Below are 21,125 nucleotides of genomic sequence, written 5' to 3'. Positions count from 1 at the left end.
AGTGGAGCTCTAAGTCTACTGGTTAGAAGGTTAGAATTTGGACTTTTTGACTGATTAGTTTGGGTGCTACAGCTGACCTTGATATTCCTGTGCCAGAGAAGACTTTAATCAGTAGCCATTCCTCTCCTGCTCTCCTACGAAGTCTAGATGCCTGGACATCAATTTAGAGTTTGGCTACAAAAACAAAATTGCTGGAAAAGCTCAGCAGATCTGGCAGCACCTGTGAAGGAAAAAAACAGAGCTAACATTTTGGGTCTGGTGACACTTCCTCAGAGTTTGGTTATGCTGGCTGTCAATCCCCTCACCAAGCCTTGTAGATCAGCACGCCATGCTCACTGGCTAGGCCTAAATGCATATTGGCCACCTGATGTAGAAATAGAAGAAAACCAACAATCCCGAATAATTTCTCAGGAGAGGGGGCCTGAGATGGAGGAACGGATGCAGGGGGATGGGATATATTTCTTATTATTCTGAAATTGCTGTTCTGTTATTCCATTTCAGTGGCTTGGTTCACCTTTGATCCCACCTCTGCCCATCCGGATATCCTTCTGTCTAATGATAACCTGACTGTTACGTGTAATAGCTACGATGATCGTGTTGTGCTAGGATCTGTTGCATTCTCCAAAGGAATCCATTACTGGGAACTGTCTATTGATCGTTATGACAACCACCCTGACCCTGCCTTTGGAGTGGCAAGAATTAATTTAGTAAAAGATATGATGCTAGGCAAGGATGATAAGGCATGGGCCATGTATGTCGACAACAACCGCAGTTGGTTTATGCATGGCAATTCCCACACAAATAGGTAAGTGTTTCATTTTCTAACTTGCAAAACTTTCAAAATCTTAAATAACTAAACTTCCCCGATAATTACCACTTTCAGGTGTGAGAAAGGAAGTGTAACAACTGCAGTAATTTAATGACTAAATTATTAAATGAATAAGACAAACAACTTTCTCTGGAAATTGTTAATTATTCATTCTTGGGATGTGCTCAGCTATTGCTGCCTTGAGGGCATTAAGAATCAGCTTCATGGTGGACCTGGAGCTATGTAGACCAGATTAATAACAATAGCAGTATTCCTTCCCTGACTGAACTAATAAACTAGTTAGTGTTGTTTTTTAGAATAATTTAGTGGCCATGTTGCCGTTTTCTGTTCCTGGTGACACAACACAAATTATCAGCTTCATTAAATTCAATTTCACAGGTTACTATGTTGGAACATGCGTTCAGATTCTCTGAATTGCTAGTCCAGTATTACAGCCACTAAATGACACCAGCCCTTTTATCAGAAACATAGCTACAGTGAGGCTGGGTCAGCACTTTACTCAGCATATCCATGTCCACATTGTCATATTTAACATAGTTGTTCTCACCCACCCAACTCCACCTTAGACCGTGTAAGGTTCTGACTACTTGTGCATGTCTGTTCACATGGCGCTGCTGCACTGAGGGTAACCTGAGTACTGACTGTGTGGGATCTCATATAAATCACACCGTAACAAGTTGACATGAGGCAGTGTGTTTTCAATCCTTAATGGCTGCCTTGAGCTGTTTTCTTGCTAAGAGTTTAAAGGGTATCTCTGCCAGTTAGTGATCAGAAGGGCTGCTGGGGTGAGGGTAGTGTCAGCTAGAAAGTTATTTGTGGCTGACCCCTTAGAACCTTGTAAACACCAGCGTGAGAATCCTTGACTGGTACAGCATTTGTCTTTTATTTTAACTGGCTTATTTAAAACATTTCTACCAGTTTTGTGACGCTGTAATATCAATACAGTGTATTAATGGAACTATCAGACAAGAAATTTGTTTAAATAAATGGAAACAGTAATGTTAGTTTCAATACAGTTTATTTTCACATTTTCTAGGACAGAAGGTGGGATTTGTAAAGGTACAACAGTCGGTGTTCTCCTGGACCTAAGCAAGCATATCCTTTCATTTCACATCAACAATGTTCAGCAAGGCCCTGTAGCCTTTGAAAATTTGGAAGGCATCTTTGTGCCTGCTATCAGCATTAATAGGAATGTTCAGGTAAGATTGGACCATGATAAAAGATGTGTCTTCATTAGACTCTCTTAATGTGAGAAGGTAGATACCCATAATGATATATCGTCTGCTGGGTCACACCAGTGATTCATTGGTGTCCTGTGGCATCTAAGTCCAGGCAAGTTAATCCTAGATTTCCCTGATGACAATTCTTGGATGATATGCAGTTCTCCAACCCGCACAGTACAGGTCTTAATATCATTGTAACTTGGTCCAATTATAGCATCAGTCTTTTATTTGTCAGTCTGTCCTGTTTGAATTCTGTATACAAGGGGCTTGAGAATAGGGTTTTCTTAGTGTGGTTGCCTCATTGGTGATTGAATCTTTAATCCAATACCACAGCATGCCAGCATTGAGATTTAATGTGTATGCACACAAATAGCAGTATCGTTTTATGTTTTATACGCGACCTCTGGGAACCCATGAAAAGAAAGAGCTTTACAGCAAGTCAGTGCATTCCAAGAGTAGAATATAACGGAAATTTATTGCTGTGTGTACTTTTACTTGAATAAAACAGTGAAAGGTTTTATAAGTCACACCACCGCATAGCCTACATCAATGACAGAAGTCATACATAATAATAAAAAAAGTAAAATTAAGACAAAATTCATCACAGTTCAGTTAATACCTCCTGGGCTTGGGGAAAGCCAGTTGAGGAACAATGGAATACCCTGAAGACACAGCTGGGGTGAGACCGCCATGCCCGGCCAAGCTCGCCTGCTGGGCCACTGCAATACCTGCATGCTGAAGATTGAGAGAAGACCTCCATGCCAGTACAACACTGCCATGCGGGCCAAGACCATCTTTCTCTTCCTTCAGGTGCCAGGGCATAGCTGCAGACCTGGAACATCAGCCTAGCCTTCAAGTCCGGGCTGGGGGAGTCAGCTCGGGACCTGTTTGTCTCTCACCAACTGGATGGAGCTTGTGCGTCCAGATTGTCCTGACATTGTTGGCACTACCACTGGAGGCCTGTAGCATCTGGCACTTTCCATGTCACTGACTGCCAATTAGGGCAGAAGCAGCCCAGAAACAGGATTTCAAGTTTCCCTTGTGTTCCTATGGCTGAACCTTTGCTGAAGCAGTTAAACAGTGTAAGAAGAAACCTTTACTCAGAGAGGCAGTGTCACGACTATGTTGGATGATGTGATGGTCACACTGTCACTGAGTGAACTCCATTCACCCATTTTGAATTGCAATAGATCTGCACTCTGTTCCTGCCATTGAACACGTGAAATAGAGGGAGCAACATGAAAATTATAGGCCAGAATCTTGGGTGCTAGTCCTATAAAGCTCCTCTTAATCTACTAACCTTATTTATGAAGAAACACCAGAGCACAGAGAACCTGAAAATGAAAGGACATAAATATGGAGAGACTCTATTGTCAGGATAGGAATAACTTGTTCGTAAAAAGAAACTTCATGTGACTTACCCTTCAACATTTACTGGCCTCAAGGTTTAATATTTGTTTTTCTTCTGACAGGTAACTCTTCATACAGGACTGGAAGTTCCAAATCATATCAAACAAGGAAAATCCTTGTCATCCAGTAGCCCCAACAGCAAGTCTATGTATTGACTACCAACACAGTGGCAAACTATCCAAGTATATTACGTTTGTTCTGAAACTCCTGATCCCATACATAGCAAATCAATTAGGAAACCTTAAAAGAACTATAATTTTTGCAGTTGCAACTAAACCTCAGTTACATTACACAAACATAACAAGACACAAAAGAACATCTTGCATTAATGTAAAATTCAAAAATATTTTCACTACTAACACTCCTTAGTCAAATGGATGCCAATGTTTGTGTTAGCAAAGTTGAGGGAATTATAAACAAACAGAAACTCCAGTTTCACTTTGTAGATAGCAGTTAAGCAGCAACCTCTTAACTGTTACCTTTTTATAAAAAATGTACCTCAGATTTTGAGATCATAATGTTAACTTTTAGGTGTACCACATAAAAACAGTTTGATGTGTTTGGATGAAATCTTCATCTGTGAAAGGGAATTAAACTTCCTTTTAGCAGTAAGAGACATTGTTTATATTAATTTTCCTCATTCCTCAAAATCTGCTTCCCTGGAACCTGTTTTCCTCACTGACAATTGACAAATGCTGAACAAAATAAATCACAAATATTTAGATAATGGACAAGCCTGAGACACTAACATTTGTCCTGGTATTAATTGTTAAACTGCAAATCCTTCCATATGTCTTTGCCAAGCAGCAACAGCAGGAGAGTCTTCTGGTCAACCAAAACCATGTGGTAGCTGTAGCTCAACAGCTATATGTTAGTCATGTTAAAAACACTCACTATGCAGTCTCTTGTCACAAGCTGTACTCTGTGGCAAACATTCTTCACATTTTAAAGAATTGTTGATATTTATGATTTAATCCTGAATAGGGATGGAGAGCCTCTGGGAAGTCCTGTCATTCTGTAAAATGGCAGTGTCCTGGCATGCTGCCCATTGGCCAAGAAGCAGATGGTTAATCAGTTTGTCATAACAAGCAATGCATCTGGGATTTGCTGAATGCATCTGTACATAGTTAATTCATAGCAGCTAATGATGTCCCAGTGACTCCCCAGTCCCATGGGGAGATGGGACAGTTGTGGAATAATCAGAAATTATGTTTTCCAGAACTGTTTGGAGTAAAGTTTTAATTTCAGCAGGCAGTTCGTGATGTGCTTCTCCAAATTTTCATTTAATGATTAGGAACAATAAATAATCAAAAAAGTTATTTTCTCATTATCTCCAGTACAATGGTAATATTTTAAAATATTGTGATTTTGTTCGCAGGATTATGTTTCTAAAGATAAATAGTCTGCACCTCTCCCATGTAAACCATGAGATAGTTATTTCAACATTTACCAGTACAGAGATGAATGCAGTTTAAATTAACAAATTAAATTAAATTCATTCTAGTCTTGACTGACAGTCATTGATCTTTATTCATTTATCTAATTATTGAAGAACTATTTCCTTCTTTGCCTTGGAATTAGCCAGTGTAAGTATTTTCATATATTTACTTAATCAACATATTCAAAAATGTTATTATACACCTCTGGAGTAGGTGAGACTTGAAGCCAGATCTCCTAGTTTGGAAGAATTGCCACTACCAGTGCCCCACAAGAGCCCTTCGTTAATATTTCCATTGTGGAAGATATTGATCTGATGCAGCTGAATGGGTTAAAGAGGGACATGCAAAAGAGAAAATTGACTTGTGCTGCTGCTGAGCATTTTCTCATGACTAACTGCAGAACACAATTACCAAAAACCTTAGCCTATCTCTATCCTCTCTTGATCCAAGAATGATCAAAAAGATCTTTATCAAATTTAAAATTAAAATATTGAAACATTCTGGCATCTACATTAGTGCACTTGTTTCTTTTTCAGTTTAATACATGAAGTATTTACAATACAGGAAGAAAATTTACGCAAAACAGTATGCAAGCAAACACTTGCAAATCTGTACGATGTAAACTAAATGTTGAAGGTTGTAAATTTAATAGGTCTGTTTTGTGATAGTGTCTGTTTTGCTAATCTAGTATGCTTTGAAAGGTAAATTGATGGTGGTGGCAGACACACAAAGTGTTTAAAGTGCTGTGGAAGGCTGTTGCTTTGCATGTATAGTTGAACAAAATTTGCCAATGTTTCCTTGATTATGCACTTCGGCGCTCTTTATTTTAGTGATGTTCAAAACTTAGACAAAAGTTTTAGATAGCATTTTAAAATTTTATATTTAACATAATTCACCAAGATGATCATCAGACCTTTGTGTAGTAATAACAATAAGTAGTAGTAATAGCCAATGACACCAAAGCATTAGCATTACCAGTCTTATTTTACAATAGGTCTGCACTCTAAAAGGCTGAGGGGCAGAATCTCCACAAAGACCCTCACCATATCCTGCAAGAGATCAATGGAGAATCTGGAGAAAGAGCAGGCAGACACATGCAAAAGTTGAGGCAGGAGATTAGGAAATCTTTGTGACGTGTACCGTTCCTTGACCAGCATCCCCCAGCCAGACACACACACCACATAGAGGTGTGCACAGATGCCTTCCCCCCGCCACCCACCAAGGTCTTACCAATTCTTCCTTTGCCAGAAGATGCAGCTACACCTTGGGGGAAGTCCAAGTCTTTGGGCTTGATAACCAGATAACTGCCTTACCTTTGAAGTTTTGTATGTGTTTAGAGGATCCTATACTTAAGAGACATCTTTACATGTGGGAAATGTCATACCTTTGATGGACAGTGTTAATTCCTAATCCTTGTGAGTCAAACTGCAGAATTCTTCTGACATGATTTGATTGGCTATTTTATTGAAAACAGAAATGCTGCACTTTAATCTTTATGATGCCAACAGACTGCACCTTGTAAATCAATTTATTAATAGCTTTGAGCTAAAAGATTGAAGTGTATATTCTTCTTATTGAAGCAATTCTGCTTATTAATTGATGAAGAGCTGTTGAATGAGGCTGCTAGCTTGCACAATGAGCTACCTTTACTAAATTGTAAATTCAATCCCAGTGTTGAGCAGATAACCCAGGCTGACATTCCAGTCTAAAGCTGTTGGAAGTGCCATATTTTTGATGAAATTATGACCCCATGGCAGGGAAGTCCACACTCAACATTCCTCATGAAACAAGTAAAAGAATAGAATGATTGGTCAATCATTGATTTAATCACATTTTTGTGGGATCTTGCCATACGAGGTGGCTACTGTTTACCAACCACTGTAATTCAATTATAATTAAATGTTATGATTTGTGCTAAGATGTGATATAAATGCAAATCTTCTTATTCAACCAACTAAAATTGATCCTGAGGAGTGCCCTGAACAGTAGTCACGATGGCATTTCGGATTAAAAGTAGAATACTCTGATGTGTAATTGATCTGAGCTTTGTCTTACTGCAAAGCATCACTTCTTAGGGTATGGAATTTCTTTAATAATGGCCTAGACCTCCTGCTCTGTATCACTGTTATGTTGTTTCATTTGATAGGAACAGTCCTTTCTATTGTTTTACATAAAAAGGGTAGCTTTTCTTATTCCACCTGAAACAAATTATTCTTCCGATCCCGAGGATAGTTTGAGGATCAGAGTAGAAAGATGAAGGGTCACTTGGCTCAAGCAGTAGAAGTTCATGAACATCCTAGAATTGAGCAGCAACTATTTAATTTTTCTTCCCAGCAAGAAGGTTTATTGGGTGAATTTCTGTACTTAGAATCAGCCAAATTTCTGACAACATAATTATTGAACATGAGCATTCTTAGATCAGGATCCTTCCCCCAGATATTGGGTGTGCTCTGGGCATTTCACAAGGCCTCCACTGATGAGCCCTGTGATATGAAATGGGGGAATATCCATAGTGATATTATTCACATCAAGTTCCCACCCCTCCCCAACACTGTGGTGTCCCTTTCACGAGTCTGTGCTGTTCCAAAGTTTCCCTCAAATTCACTGGTCACTTACAAGTGGAACTTGTGGCCTCTGCAATCTGGACTCCAGGTAGTAACAGGTACCTCGCTAGTTGCTCTACAAATGTAGCTGTACACATATTTGGACTGAGCAAGCATGAACCCCTGGGCTGATTTATCCCATTAGCTGCAGTCATCCCCCTTTTCCTTAACAGCCTTATTGGAAGTCTTCTTCGGTGTATGAACAATGGAATGAAGAATCATATTGGGCTGATTTCATCGTCGAATGGGAGAACATTCTCAATCCAATGTTCTGAAATTTCTTAAATTATGGAGTATAGTTATTGTGCCCTTTAATTCAATGACATCTCAATGGTGAATATCATAATTATTAGAGACATTGTATCCTGTAAAAACACTTTTACAGTTCATGAAGGCATCTGCAGTTTGAAGAAGTCATTCCGTTCTTCAAACATCGGAGACCAAGCTGAAAATATGTAGCACTTTTCATGACCTCTAGCCTTCCCAAAGCACTTCAAGCAATTGTTTTTGAATTGCTCTTGCTGTTGTAATGAAGAAAATATGGTAGCTAGTTTATGCACAGCAAGTTCCCACAAGCAGCAATGCGATAAATTGCAGGTCATCTGTTTTAGGCATAGATCGAAGTATAAGTATTTGCCAAGATAAAGCTGAAAAACCGCTTCATACAGCTGAATACAACATCCTAGTTTTTATAAATAAGGATTATGGAGTAACAAAAACAAAGGGTGGTATTAATCTTATCCAAATCACTGTTTAGGCAACAGCTGGAATATTGCATCCAGTTTTGGTGCCTTTAAAGATTAACTAGGATCATAGCAGGGATGGGAGGTATTGGGTAACAGGAATGTATAAGATTTTATTTTTATTAGAAAATAAATTTAAGAGGAGAACTGAGAGGAATTTATAATTATGAAAGGCTATGCTAAAGTTAACAGTAAAAATAATTTCTGTGGTCTGAGTAGGTAACCAGAGGCTAAAAAAATGATAGGAGAAATTTCTTTATGCAGAAAGTTGAGAGAACAAGGAATGTCCTATCGGACTTGATGGTGGAAGCAGAAACCAGAAAAATTTTAATGGGAATGTGTCAAAATTTAAAAATATGAAAGGTGTGGATATAAATGGTGAAGGAATTGGCACTGGAGCGATGGGCAGAATATACTTTGCTGTTCTACAATTCCATAACTTGAATAACTAAATTCCTGTAATGTCCTTAACCCTTTTATATAATTTCCCTGACATTTTGACCACACTTTTGGAATGTATTGAAATTGAGAATATGTGATAAATTGATGTGAAATGAATCAGTTAAACATCAGGGCAATTCTCTCCAATTGTTATTTGAATCTTCCCTTTTGAAGTTTTTTTTTGTTAAGCTATTTTTAAAAATAAAGCTTGTGACAAGGTTAAAATGTGATTTCCAACTGGCTGCAACAAAGTTATCAGTTACTTAAGAACAGTTGTGATGGGCTAGCAATCCAAAGCATTTGACAGTGGCTTCTCATGAGAAACTTTACCACTTACTTAAAATAAATCTCTGAGAATGTGAATGCAAAATAATGCTGGAATCACAAGATGGTAGGGATTTAAATTTCATTTTTCACACGGTGCATTCATTACCTGTAAACCTATGGTATTTTAAATGCAATTTCCTAAAAGCAGGGCTGCTAACTGTTTGTTGCAGAGTACATAAAATTAGATTTTTAAACAGGTAAATGGTCAAGTTTTTAATATTACAAGTTATTTTGTAACAATCTGTTTTGAATGTATTGTTATAAATTATGAGTGGACCATTTTAGTATTTATGACTATTTTTAATCAATATTAACTGTTTTAAAAAAAAAGTGCACTATGCAGCACAATAAACAGCACTAACAGGTACAGTGACATTGTTTACGAGCTGAACCACTGCTAGCCTTTATAATGGCGATAAGTACGCACTTCTGAAAGTTTACTATATAATTTAATAAACTCAAATTATAAAAATTGTAAAAACTGTTTGTATGACAGTGTTGCAGTTTTAAACAAATACATCTGGGATCTTCAAATTTTTAAAGTTTTAATTAATTTGATTCTTTTCAATCACAGTTCTGGCAATGGCTCAAAATGAATTGAAGAGGATATTTCAATTTTATTCAAATGCATTCTCATGAGTGAAAGTTCAGAAATTATATTAACAAATTTGACTCTGAACTTTCATCACTTGTCATTTTCTCTTTTTTTGATGTGCACCTTAAGCATTTGATTGTTAGCTGGTTAGTTGTTGTTACTTGATTAAAATTTCAGATTTTGGAAAGGAGTATGTTTAATTTAACATTTATATGTGCTGATTACTAATGTATGTTTGGTGAGATGTTTCCATTTTTAAGCTATGTTTGATAGCAAGCTAATCACAGAATCAGAAAATATCTATTCATTACAAGTTTGAACAGTATCAGGTTTCAGATTCAGTGGAATTGCTGGCAACTTTTCCCTGGTTTTGCGTATTGGCCTTGAGCAAAAAGAGAACTACAAGTGTTAAAACTACACGACACAACCATATTTAGAAATGTTGGTTTTAAAAAAACCCTCAAAATCACTGCATTCTGTATAAGACGGGATGCAGTAAAATCCTTCAGAAATTTTCCAACTGGCACAGCAATTTATCTGCTGAATGCAGAACTTGCACAGATGTTTTGCTGAAACTCACCACATGCTTCATTTGAAGTAATTCCAAATGTTCCTCAAGAAGTAACAAATAAGTAATCTTTGTTGCCAATGTAAACACAGTGACCTTGAAGATTCTTAAAAGGTGCAAATCTTTCTTAGAAGTACTAGATTGTGTTCTTAACTCAAATGTTTGATATTCATTACCCATAATCCCATGCCCCATACACTGCAGCTACTTCAAGTCATTTACTTTTCAGAATTACATTTATTAGATGATTTAATTCGGCCCATTTTGACAAAAGTTTATACTTTTCTCTCAAACTGGGAGTTGATAAGCACAGTGGCTGTGAAAGAGTCATCGACCAGTACATACAAATGCTTCTCACAATCAACTATATGGATGTACTATTTCCATATTTCATTTATTAAAATGGTCAGTAAGTTAAGCACACTCACATTCAACTTACTTTTAACCATTTCTGAATTGGGGTGTATTTTAAACAAAATACTCATGAAAACAATTAGTTTTGTGCAAGTTAATTTTCACCTCCGTCTTGGAAACCAGGGTGTGTAGTTACAGAATTAATTTGCAGTCATTGGTGCAAAAGCCTCTTGTGCAAATAACACCTGAGCACACTGGTAAATTCATGAAATACTCTGCCCTGGCACAAATGGAAATTCCTAAAACTGGGCACAATATTTGTTTTTATTTTTTAATTACTTTACTGTATTAAGTTTTATATTTTGTCCTCATCAACTTGGGAATTATCCAGGTCATACTGAAGCTCAAAACCGAGGAGCTGTCCCGACTAATGGTTCTGACTACTACATTGAAATCCCCTTAAATGTAAATCCAGTCATCAGGAACTTCTGCGGCTGGTCCGCTGATTGGATTCTGTGTGACTAGTGGCTATTTCCTCAGAACTCAAACTTTTTTGTGTGTGCTGGATAATTTTGGTATTTTGTGTTTTATACTTGGTATTATTATTGTCTGCTCACTGCTCTCAAACTTGGTATTGCATAAGTACTGAATGTCTGTCCTGTGTATTTATAAGTTGCATGTTCATAAATTGTGATGTGCCAGAAATGGTGTTGTGTAGTCAATGTAAATGTTATTTGAATAAATCTGGTTGTTACAATTTACATTACAAAATTCATTTGAGATTCTTTCCTGCACTGCAGTATCCAACAGATTGCAGGAAGTGTTTAAATCAAGACTCCAATTCCTCAAGCAACCACCTGAAGAAACTACATCCCCTAAAGAATAGGCAACGTTTTAGGCTTAAGGATTGTGGTAATCGGACTCCAGTTGGATGATGTGATTAACTTATATTGTGAATAAGATTTCCTTATACTATAATTCTTTTCAATTTTTATGCTGTTTCCAAAAGCAAAGCTCATTCAAAACCTGTCTGAGCTGAAAGGGGCTTGATCATATTTACCAGAGGTGAAACAAAAGTTAAAATCAAAAATGTAGCAACTTTGGTATTTAATCACAAATTCATTGAAGAGGTATACCTGCAATCAGACAAGGCAAAAAATATATACAGACTTAGGGAAAGATGATGACAGAGCTAACAGTGCTGAAAGTAAATCAAAGCTTCAGGTTAATGATCAGGGGCAGGAGGTTCAAATCCCATCATGTCAGCAGGTATAATTTAAGTTCAATTAATAAATCTAAAATATAAAACAAGTCTCAGTAATGATGATCATACAACTATTATCAATTGTTGAGAAACTCATCTAGTTTACTAACGTCCTTTAAGGACGAAAATCTGCTGTTCCTACCTGGGCTAGTCTACTGGCGAGTCCAGAACCACGGCAATGTGGCTGAGTCTTAACTGCCCTATGAAATGGCTAAGCAAGCCACTCAGTTAAATGATAATTAGGGACGGCAACAAATGCTGGCTTTTCTAATGTCGCCCCTAACCCATGGAAGAATAAAGACAATTGAACACATCTTAATATTGCATTATTATAAACTTTTACATTAGGACTAAAAAAACTTTCATAAATTGTACAGAGCTTAAACATGTTTCGACTTGGCTTTGTCTTTGATTCTCTTGATGTCACTGTCACTGAGGATCAGTGCTCCATTTTTAAATCTTCCCACCTGCCCAGTTGGGATTATTTCAGACTTCTTGTTCCTCCTGTAGAGACCAAATCTAGGTTAATTCTGGAGGGGTTAATGTCTTTGCACAAGATGACACTTAGATCCAGCAAAGCTTACTGGCGGATTGTCCCATGGCTGATTATCTTGAATTAATAGCAACTTTCATTTATAAAGTGACTTTAATGTATAAAAGCATCCTAAGACACATCACAGAAATGCAAGGAAAAACAAAATGGGCGCTGAGCCAAACGAGGAGAGATTAGGAAAGGGGGCCATCCATTTGATCACGATGTTAAATTTTATTTTGAGGACAGACAGATGGGAAGACTGAGTTGTAGGAAGAGAATACCAGAATATTCAGTTTAGGAAGCTGAAGCATAGTCACCAGTGGTCAGGAATGGAGGTTTTATTAGGTAGTAGTAATGAGAATGAGGAGGGGCAGATACAAGGAAAACACTAGGAACCAATGTAAGTCAATGAGAACAAAGGTAGTGGGTGAACAAGTCTTATTGCAGAAGAGTTTTGAGTGAGCTTACATTTATGGAATGGGAGGCTAGTCAAGACACCAAAGGGGTTGTGATCATTTAAGTTTCAAACAGGCTGAGCAGAAGTTACCAAAGCAGAAATAAAGCATTCAAAATTATTAATCACTTGTATTTATATAGTGCTTTTTCATGAGTTGAAGACATGCCAAAAGTCTTTTTACAACCATTAACTACAATCACTGTGTGTAGGATATGTGCCAATCAATTTTTACATTGCAGGATCCAACAAACAGCAACTGACTTCTGAAGGGTCCTGACCCAAAACATCAACTTTCCTGCTCCTCTCCTGCTGCCTGGCCTGCGTTCCTCCAGCTCCACACTTATCTCCAACTAATGCGATGTGTTTTCCCAGTATTAGATGAAAAGCCAGCACAGACATGTAATTCTGCTATCCACTGACATCTTAGAGATAATGGTGTTGTGATGTTACTGTACTAATTAATGCCACTGCTCCAAATGCCTGGACTTGTACTCTGGCAATGCAAGTTCAAAACCTACCTTGGAAACTGGGAAATTTAAATTCAATTAATTAATAAACCTGAAATAAAAAGCCAGTTTAAGTAATGATGAGAGTAAAAACCCGTCTGGCTCACAATTGCCTTGAACCAGTAAGGGTACATATGACTCCAGTCCACAGCTATATGGGTGACTCCTAACTGCCCTCCGAAAATGCTGAGAACACCACTTGGTTCTATCAATGCTCTGTTGAAAAAGTTAAAAGTAAAAATATATGGACCAGCCATATGGGAAGTAACAAAGGCACACCTGCAAAGTCATCTTTGCTAATATTTGGAGATCAGTACTAAAATTGGAAGAGCTGTCTTGCAGACTTGTTCAGCAACAGCCTGAAGGCCGTACTCACTGAATCATACCTATAGCTAATGTCCCAGACTCTACTGTCACATCCCCAGGGGTGTCCTTTCTACTGTATACAGAAGAGATGGAATAGACAGAGTCCCATGGACTCTGAACCCCATGAAGTTTCATGGCATCAGGTCAAACACAGGCAAAGAGGCCTCTATCTGATTAATACTTATCCCTAGACCTCAGCTGATGAATCTTAATTCTGAGGACACATCCATTGTTTTTCCAGAAGTATTGAGTGGATGATTCATCTCAATCTCCTCCAGGCGTCCCCAACATCACATGTACCAGGCTGCAGCCAATTTCATGCACTACAGTTGGCAGCAAGATATAGCTGAAAGCACTGGATATTGCAAAGCTTCAGGTCCTAACAACAACGCATCTGGAGTTCTGCTCCAGAGTCAGCTGTACCCATAGCCAAGCTGTTTCAGCGCAGCTACAAATTTAGCACTTACAAGACAATGTGGAAAATTGCCTGGATACGTCCTGTACATAGAAAGCAGGACAAACGCAAACCATGATATTGCCATTCCATCAGTCAGCTATCTTCAGCAAAGTAATAGAAGGTGTAATTGACAGTCATATTGTGAGCACTTACTCAGCAATAAACTGAACTGACACTGTTTGGATTGTGCTTAGACTACTTGGCTCCTCAACCTCATTACAGCCTCAAGCAGAAGAGATTTGAAGCATGTGATAAAATAGTCTTCACTGGACAAGTGTCGCTCTACGACACTCAGATTACTGAATTATCATGAGCCAGAAGAATAGGAACAGTAGGCCATTCGGCCCCTCAAGCCTGATTCACTGAGCAGGAGCATAGTTGATCCAACACTGACATCCATTTTCCTGCCCTTTGCCCATAATCCTCAATTTCCCTAGTAACCAAGAATCTATCTATCTCAGTCTTAAAACTTACGTAAGGACACTGCCCCACAGCTTTCCTCAGCAAGAACTTAAAAAAAAAATCAACCTTCTGACAGAAGAAATTACTCCTCATCTAAGTCTTAAATTGTCACTTCAATTCTGAGATTATGCCCTCTGGTCCTAGACTTTCCCATGAAACATCCTCTCAGCATTTACTATGTCAAGCCCCTTAAGAATCCCACATATCTCAATGAGATCACCTCTCATTTTAAGTTACCTATGGTAATAAGTCAATCCCTCCGTACTGGGATCATCCGAATGAATCTTCTCCATTGCCTTCTTTCCTTAAATAAGGGCAATGAAAACAGTACTCTAGATGTGGTCTCATCAGCACCTTGTACAGTTGCAATAAGACTTCCAAAAAATTGTACTCCAACCCCATTGAAATAAGGGCCAACATTCCATTAGACTTCCCAGTTACCTGCTGCATCCGTGTGCTAGGTTTCTGTGTTTTGTGCATAAGTGCCCCTAAGTCTCTTGGGGGCAAAGCGATCTATTTGATCAGCACCCCATCCACCAACTTAAACACTGAACCCCTCCTCAACTGGTGATGTCAGTAGTGTTTTCCATCAATTTGCAAGGCTCCTTCACAGCACTTTCCAAACCTGTGTCTTCTACCACTTGGAACAAAGGCAACCGGTGCAAGACACCACCTCGACCTGCAGGTTCTCCTCCAAATTACAAATCATCCTGACTTGGAACTATATCACCATTCCTTCAAAACTTTGATACTGCCTTCTTAATAGAATACCATGGACTGCAGCAGTTCAAGAAGGTGGCTTAAATCCACCTCCTTTAGGACTTTTGGGGATGGGAAATAAATAAATCAGTCATGCTCTAATCACACAAACAAATTTTAAAAATACACATCTAACGAAGAGGGAATGGAACTGACAGTTCAGATAAGGTTCAAGTTAGATGCTAAGATTGTAAACAATCTGGTTCAGCCATTGACTGTAGTTAGGAAGTGGGGAAGGTAATTGTTGGCAATGTTACAATGCCGTCAGTCATCCAAACATTTAGCTGGAAGGAAGTGGTTTGTCAAAGCACATCATTTAGCATCGGGGTGAGGGAGAGAAGTAGAGTGGTCAGGAGAATAGTGAGAATTGAGGGAGCAAGAAATGAATCTCTTGGACGAGATGAGATGGACATTAAGAGGATGTTGGACTGTCTGACAGAAAATAGGAGTGAGTCAGACACTGATAAGCCCTTTTTTGGGAGAAAACCATGGAACTGAAGTAACTTTTTTAAACAACAGCACCAAAATTACACCCTCCAATATGCCTGGAACACATCTAGCTTACCTTTCTTCTTTCTTTTTCCTTGAAAGTACAGGTTTTGCATTCTAAAGTGAAAAAGGAAAGATTTAGAAACACTGAAGTGAATAAATGTGTTACCGGATGTTTCTTAACCATCAAACTATGCAAATCAAATAATGCTAATTATTTTTTGAATTTATTGTCACAAGCCAAATGACAGTATCTGACTCATGATGAGCATCAAGACACTCAGTTGAAAATATGCCCTTATTTAAAACAGCACTAAAATTACCGTATTTTTTGCTGTGGCTTTATCTTTCATCATTTCCTGGTATCTTTTGTAATTTATATATTCACGTTTTGGGGGCTGAAAGAGAAGCAAAACTGAAAAAGTTGTAAACTGTAGGCTATGATTTTCAAATTCAAAGAATTACAATATTTATAATGTACACATTTCCACATGTACCATTTACATGATATTGTGAGAGAATTTGTAACACGGGGGATTATGTGAATGTCCTATAGAACAGAATAAAATTCCATCTGCCATGGCAGGATTCAAATCCAGGTCCCCAGCACATTAGCAGGGTCTCAGGACTAACAGCCTAGCAATAATACTACTAGGCCATCACCTCCCCAATATGTCCCAATTCCCTGACTGGACTTTGAACTGGGGCTGCAGCGGTGAAAGTGCCTAATCCTAAGTACTAGACCACAGGAATAAAAATGAATTCATTATACCTAGGACCCTATTAAACAACAGACCTGGGAAAAAGTTTTCCTCCTTCAAAGTGTCATTACGATGCAATAATGCTGTTTAATTTCTGATTCAACTGCCAACTACGATACAGCTTTTCCCAAACCTTCAGTCCCAAAGCACCAAGACAAAGCACCAAGAAAACAGGGTCAAGAAGCCTCAGGAAAAGGCCAGAATGTCATGTTAAAGGACACACACTAGTTCTGCACTGTTTTGATTAAAATTATAAAAACCTGAAGAGCTGATATGAACATATTAAATTCAGAAACTAAGAAACTCCGAGGCAGTGACTGCATATTGAAGTGTCAATATTTAAAACTCCAGATCGCTAAGACATATCCATTCACAAGGTATAAGTGATGTAACATACTCGAGCACCTAGCATAATAGCTCGTTCTTGTTCAAGCACTCTTTGCTGTTCTTTTCTGTAACCCATGATGCCAAATCTGTGCACTTCCAGACGGGCCTGTGAAGCAAAAGACATCAAAATGAGCCTCCAGTTTCTTTATTTTAAATGTGGTTGTCACTACTGAAAGGTAGCAACTTGTATTCAAGTGCTGCTATGTTTTTCCCAAATGGCCATCATTCTCAGGTGAGCCTGCATGGAGCAGTCTACAATGGAGTGTAAATCCAAGTGAGCATAACGCCGTCCCTATTTGCATGCACATTTTCCAGCCAAGTGAATGATCGGGGTGAATGCATATTCAAACTTACTTTTCCTGCCCCCCACACATTCTACAGAGGTAAGCTAATTGCAGCAACTCTCTATGGTTGAGAGCAGCAAATCTATCACAGGGCTGGCCCAGAACCGGCATCCTTGGTTCAGCGACAAGGGAGACTTTACAAAACCAGCCTTCAGCCTTTCATCTCTCTTTTAGTCATTGCAAATCACAAAGAAAAGAAGGGCACCATTATGGCTTTAAATACAGGAATATGTCAGTTGTTCAAAAGAGCTATCCACTTTGTCCCACTTCCCTGTTCTTTCTCTGTTGCCCTGCAGTAAAATTCCCTTTTAAAGTCATTACTGAATCTGCTACGTTTTCAGGCAATGAATTCCAGACTACAACAACTCATTGTGTAAAAGTAAATTCTCTTCATTTCACTTCTGTTGTTTTTACCATTTACAATACCAGGGTAAGAACACAGCTCATGACAGCCCACAATTAATTTACATCACTCAGCTCACACAAAAGTTAATAATGTTGGTGTTGTCATCTAGTTCTGTGGACTGTTATCAGACTTCAGAGGGCACACAACAGTTGGGGTATGTCAGAAAAGTTTCACTGAATATCTGAAGAAAATAATATTCTATATTCTAAATTAAACGTGATGCAAGACTTACCCTCGCCAAATTAAATTCTTGTTTTGAGTTGCTCTGCTCATCAGCTTCCTCAATCTACATGTGTGAAAATTTAAAATAAAATTTAAGTGCACCAAAACAGAACATTATCTTTTAAGTTTTTGTATTGATTGCTTGTTATCTTTACATTAGTAAAAGAAAAAGTGAAGATGACGACGACAGGGAATGAGGAGTGAGTGAAAGTGGAAGAGAAAGTTAGCAGAGGTATTTAGTGGGCTCCATAAATTTAGTCAATGTCAACTATTTAGTCTCAAGATGAATTACTTCCCAACATGGTTGGATGAATAACTGAAGACAAAACATGATCCATGGAATCACTCCTTCACTAATGGAGGAGGCAGTCTACCAGGTGACAAATCTATTTTCCCTCATTTGTCAGCTGGAAAACCTTAAATATTTAAAATACAAGGAATTTTATCAGACAGGCCTGAAATAATGCATGATTGGCTGGAATACAACAACTGTACCTAATTCCAGGTTTAGAAGTCTTGATGTATAGTGCCAAGTGGTCAGGGTGCAGACCGTGATGCAGTTAGAAAACCAACAACCTGAAAATGCAAAACTCGAGGAAACCATGGCTACATTTAGGCAAGTGTCAACAAGCCGACTTGCTCAGATTCCTCCTGAAAACCAGGAGTGCAGGCAAAAGAACCTCTTTCGTACTGGTGTAGATTTACCACTTAAAGCAGGTAGAAATAAGAACAGGGCAGAAATGAAATAACATGCTCGACAGAGACAGAAAATAAACTATCACACAGGAATAAGTCAACAGTACTTAAATCTCTAACATGACTGTCAAAGCTTCCAATGAAATTCAGTTAGATCAGAAACTGAGGGGTTCACACAGTATTTTTTACGGGACATGTTATCAGAATTAAACAGACACAGACACTTACTTTGTCTTTGTCTGTTACCAGCGGAACCTTCTTCCTCTTACGAAGACCAGTAAAGGTTACGACTTCTACTGGCCTCTTTGCACCAGTGGTGCCAACGCCATTGTTGAGGACCTTTTCTCCACTTGCTTTTGCCTGCACCTCATAGGTGCCTACAGAATTGAGAAGCTCTGCATGCAACTTGACAAGACACTTTGGAGTCCTGCTTAGTGAGTCTGCTGCTTTCTTTACAAGCGAGTCACTTGTTCTGGGTACCGTAGAGCTGCAGGGCACAGACTGATCCTCTGAACAATGCGTTTGCTGTTCAGTCGTATTGTGCATGCGTTTTCTTCCTTTCAATGTTGCTTTTCCTCTTTTGTTCTTTATTTCACTCACTGCAGCTTCTCCTACAGTTAATTTAAAACATACAGTCAGAGACTGGAAGCAAAATAGCTGTGCAATTCCTTGTGCGCACAGTGAAAAGGTTTCACAAGTCATTAAGTACTGACATTGAAGTACTTTAGTAATTGGCTGTAGAGCAACGGTAGCTCTAGACACACACACACACACACCCTGGTCAAAAGCTCATGAGCTGAAATCCCACACCAGAGACTTGATTACATAATCCAGACTACCACACTCAGCGTAGCACATACACTGACAGAATGCTGCACCATGAGTTTGCCAAGTTTCAGAGCATTTATTATACTAAGATCCCTTCTGTCCTCATCAGTGGATGTGTAGGATCTCTTGCCAGCATGCTGATGGCAGGGGCAGGGGCAACCATGGAATTATTCTGTCACTACTGCACAGAAGGAGTCTATCTGACATATTGACTCCAGTTCATACAGCCTCTCTTTAAAGCAATCCAATCAATTCCATTATCCTGTTCTGTCCCCTTCAGCACCGCAAGCTTATTTCTCTCAAGCGCCCATACAATACTGAAGTCAGTGATCAACTTTGCCTCATTGACAGTTCCAGGACATTAACATTTCCACAGAAAGAAGTTCTTCGCCACATCTCCCAATCCTTCTACAATCAACTAATCAGTGCTTCCATGGCAGCACGGTGGTTCAGTGGTTAGCACTGCTGCCTCACAGTGCCAGGGACCTGGGTTCGATTCCAGCCTCGAGTGACTGTCTGTGTGGAGTTTACACATACTCCTTGTGTCTGTGTGGGTTTCCTCCGGATGCTCTGGTTTCTTCCCACAGTCCAAAGATGTGCGGGTTAGGTGGACTGGCCATGCTAAATTGCCCATTGTGTTCAGGGATGTGTAGATTAGGGGGATGTGTCTGGGTGGGATGCGTCTGGGTGGGATGCTCTGAGGTTTGGTGGACTTGTTGGGCCGAAGGGCCTGTTTCCACACTGTAGGGATTCTACGACTCCTTTTCTCCCTGATCAAAACCTGTCAAATTCTTGTACAGCCCTATGATATAAGTCTAAAATTTGGGTTTATTCCTCCTTTCTTTCCCACATTTATTCCCAAGTCCTAACGGTCCTTGAAGGAGAGGTGAAGAGCCCCATCTTGCAGACGAGGTTTGATACAACATCTCAAAGAGCATTTCAGACTCAATCGTATTATTGAGTCTGGAGTCACACGTGGGCTGGACTAGGTGAGAATAGTCGAGATTTTACGACAATACCTGGTCACCATTGCTGAGACCGGCATTTAAATTCCAATTTTAATGAACTCAGTTTAAATTCCACCGACCACCGTGTAGGCATTTGAACTCCTGTTCCGCTAAGCAGTTGCACGGGGCTCAGTATTGCTAGTGATATCAGCATTACACCAACAAAAATTGGAGGTTCTCCAGCCTAATCTTGATTAAAACCCCTTCACTCTGGGACCATTCGAGGGAATCTCCTCAACACCTTCACATCTTTCCTCAAGTGGAGCTAGAGCCTACAGGACGGAAAGGGAGAGCGGGAGACTTTTCCCCTTCTGTTCTCTGTCCTACACAGTGACGGACCGCAATAACTTACCGCACTGGTAAAGTTGGCTCAGAAAATCATCCAGCAACAGGCCCTCACCCTCAGCCATGGCAACGACCCAACGGAATGACACACAACCTGGAAGCAAACGAACGTACTACACCCTTACGTCAGACGCCCGCATCCGCTGACGTTTTCACAGGTCGGTGGAGGGGGCGGTGCTGGCGTGAATGGCGGAGAGGATGGGAAAGGGGTGGAGCTGGGCTGACGATAGAGTGAGGATAGCGCTGTACCCGGATGTTGGCTGATGGTGCGGGGGTGAGCGCGATGAGGGGCAGGGCCGGTG

The 21,125-nt window shown here is 39.3% G+C and overlaps 2 protein-coding genes across 3 annotated transcripts in view; one reads left to right on the top strand and one right to left on the bottom strand.

Annotated features, from left to right (window-relative positions):
• The window catches only part of LOC125452239 (E3 ubiquitin-protein ligase TRIM9), a 59,484-nt gene extending 48,159 nt beyond the window's left edge, over nucleotides 1–11,325 (top strand). For both annotated transcript variants that reach the window (XM_048530410.2, XM_048530409.2), the window contains exons 8-10: nucleotides 502–805; nucleotides 1,866–2,028; nucleotides 3,525–11,325. In XM_048530410.2, coding sequence (XP_048386367.2) covers nucleotides 502–805; nucleotides 1,866–2,028; nucleotides 3,525–3,617 — 560 coding nt within the window. In that variant the 3' untranslated portion in view covers nucleotides 3,618–11,325. The remainder of the gene's footprint in view (nucleotides 1–501; nucleotides 806–1,865; nucleotides 2,029–3,524) is intronic.
• On the bottom strand, nucleotides 10,396–20,960 carry c4h1orf131 (chromosome 4 C1orf131 homolog). The gene is made up of 7 exons (XM_048530411.2): nucleotides 20,831–20,960; nucleotides 18,872–19,254; nucleotides 17,958–18,011; nucleotides 16,986–17,081; nucleotides 16,151–16,225; nucleotides 15,904–15,944; nucleotides 10,396–12,300 (listed from the first exon to the last, which is right to left on the bottom strand). Exons 1-7 carry the CDS (start codon nucleotides 20,886–20,888, stop codon nucleotides 12,177–12,179), a joined length of 831 nt encoding a protein of 276 aa, XP_048386368.1. The 5' UTR covers nucleotides 20,889–20,960; the 3' UTR covers nucleotides 10,396–12,176.
• Nucleotides 20,961–21,125: the final 165 nt, after the last annotated feature.

The sequence above is a fragment of the Stegostoma tigrinum genome, chromosome 4 (genome assembly GCF_030684315.1).
Source record: "Stegostoma tigrinum isolate sSteTig4 chromosome 4, sSteTig4.hap1, whole genome shotgun sequence".
Lineage (NCBI taxonomy): Eukaryota > Metazoa > Chordata > Chondrichthyes > Orectolobiformes > Stegostomatidae > Stegostoma > Stegostoma tigrinum.
The sequence above is the reverse complement of the archived record's forward strand: the minus strand, read 5'-3'. Positions and strand labels throughout refer to the sequence as shown.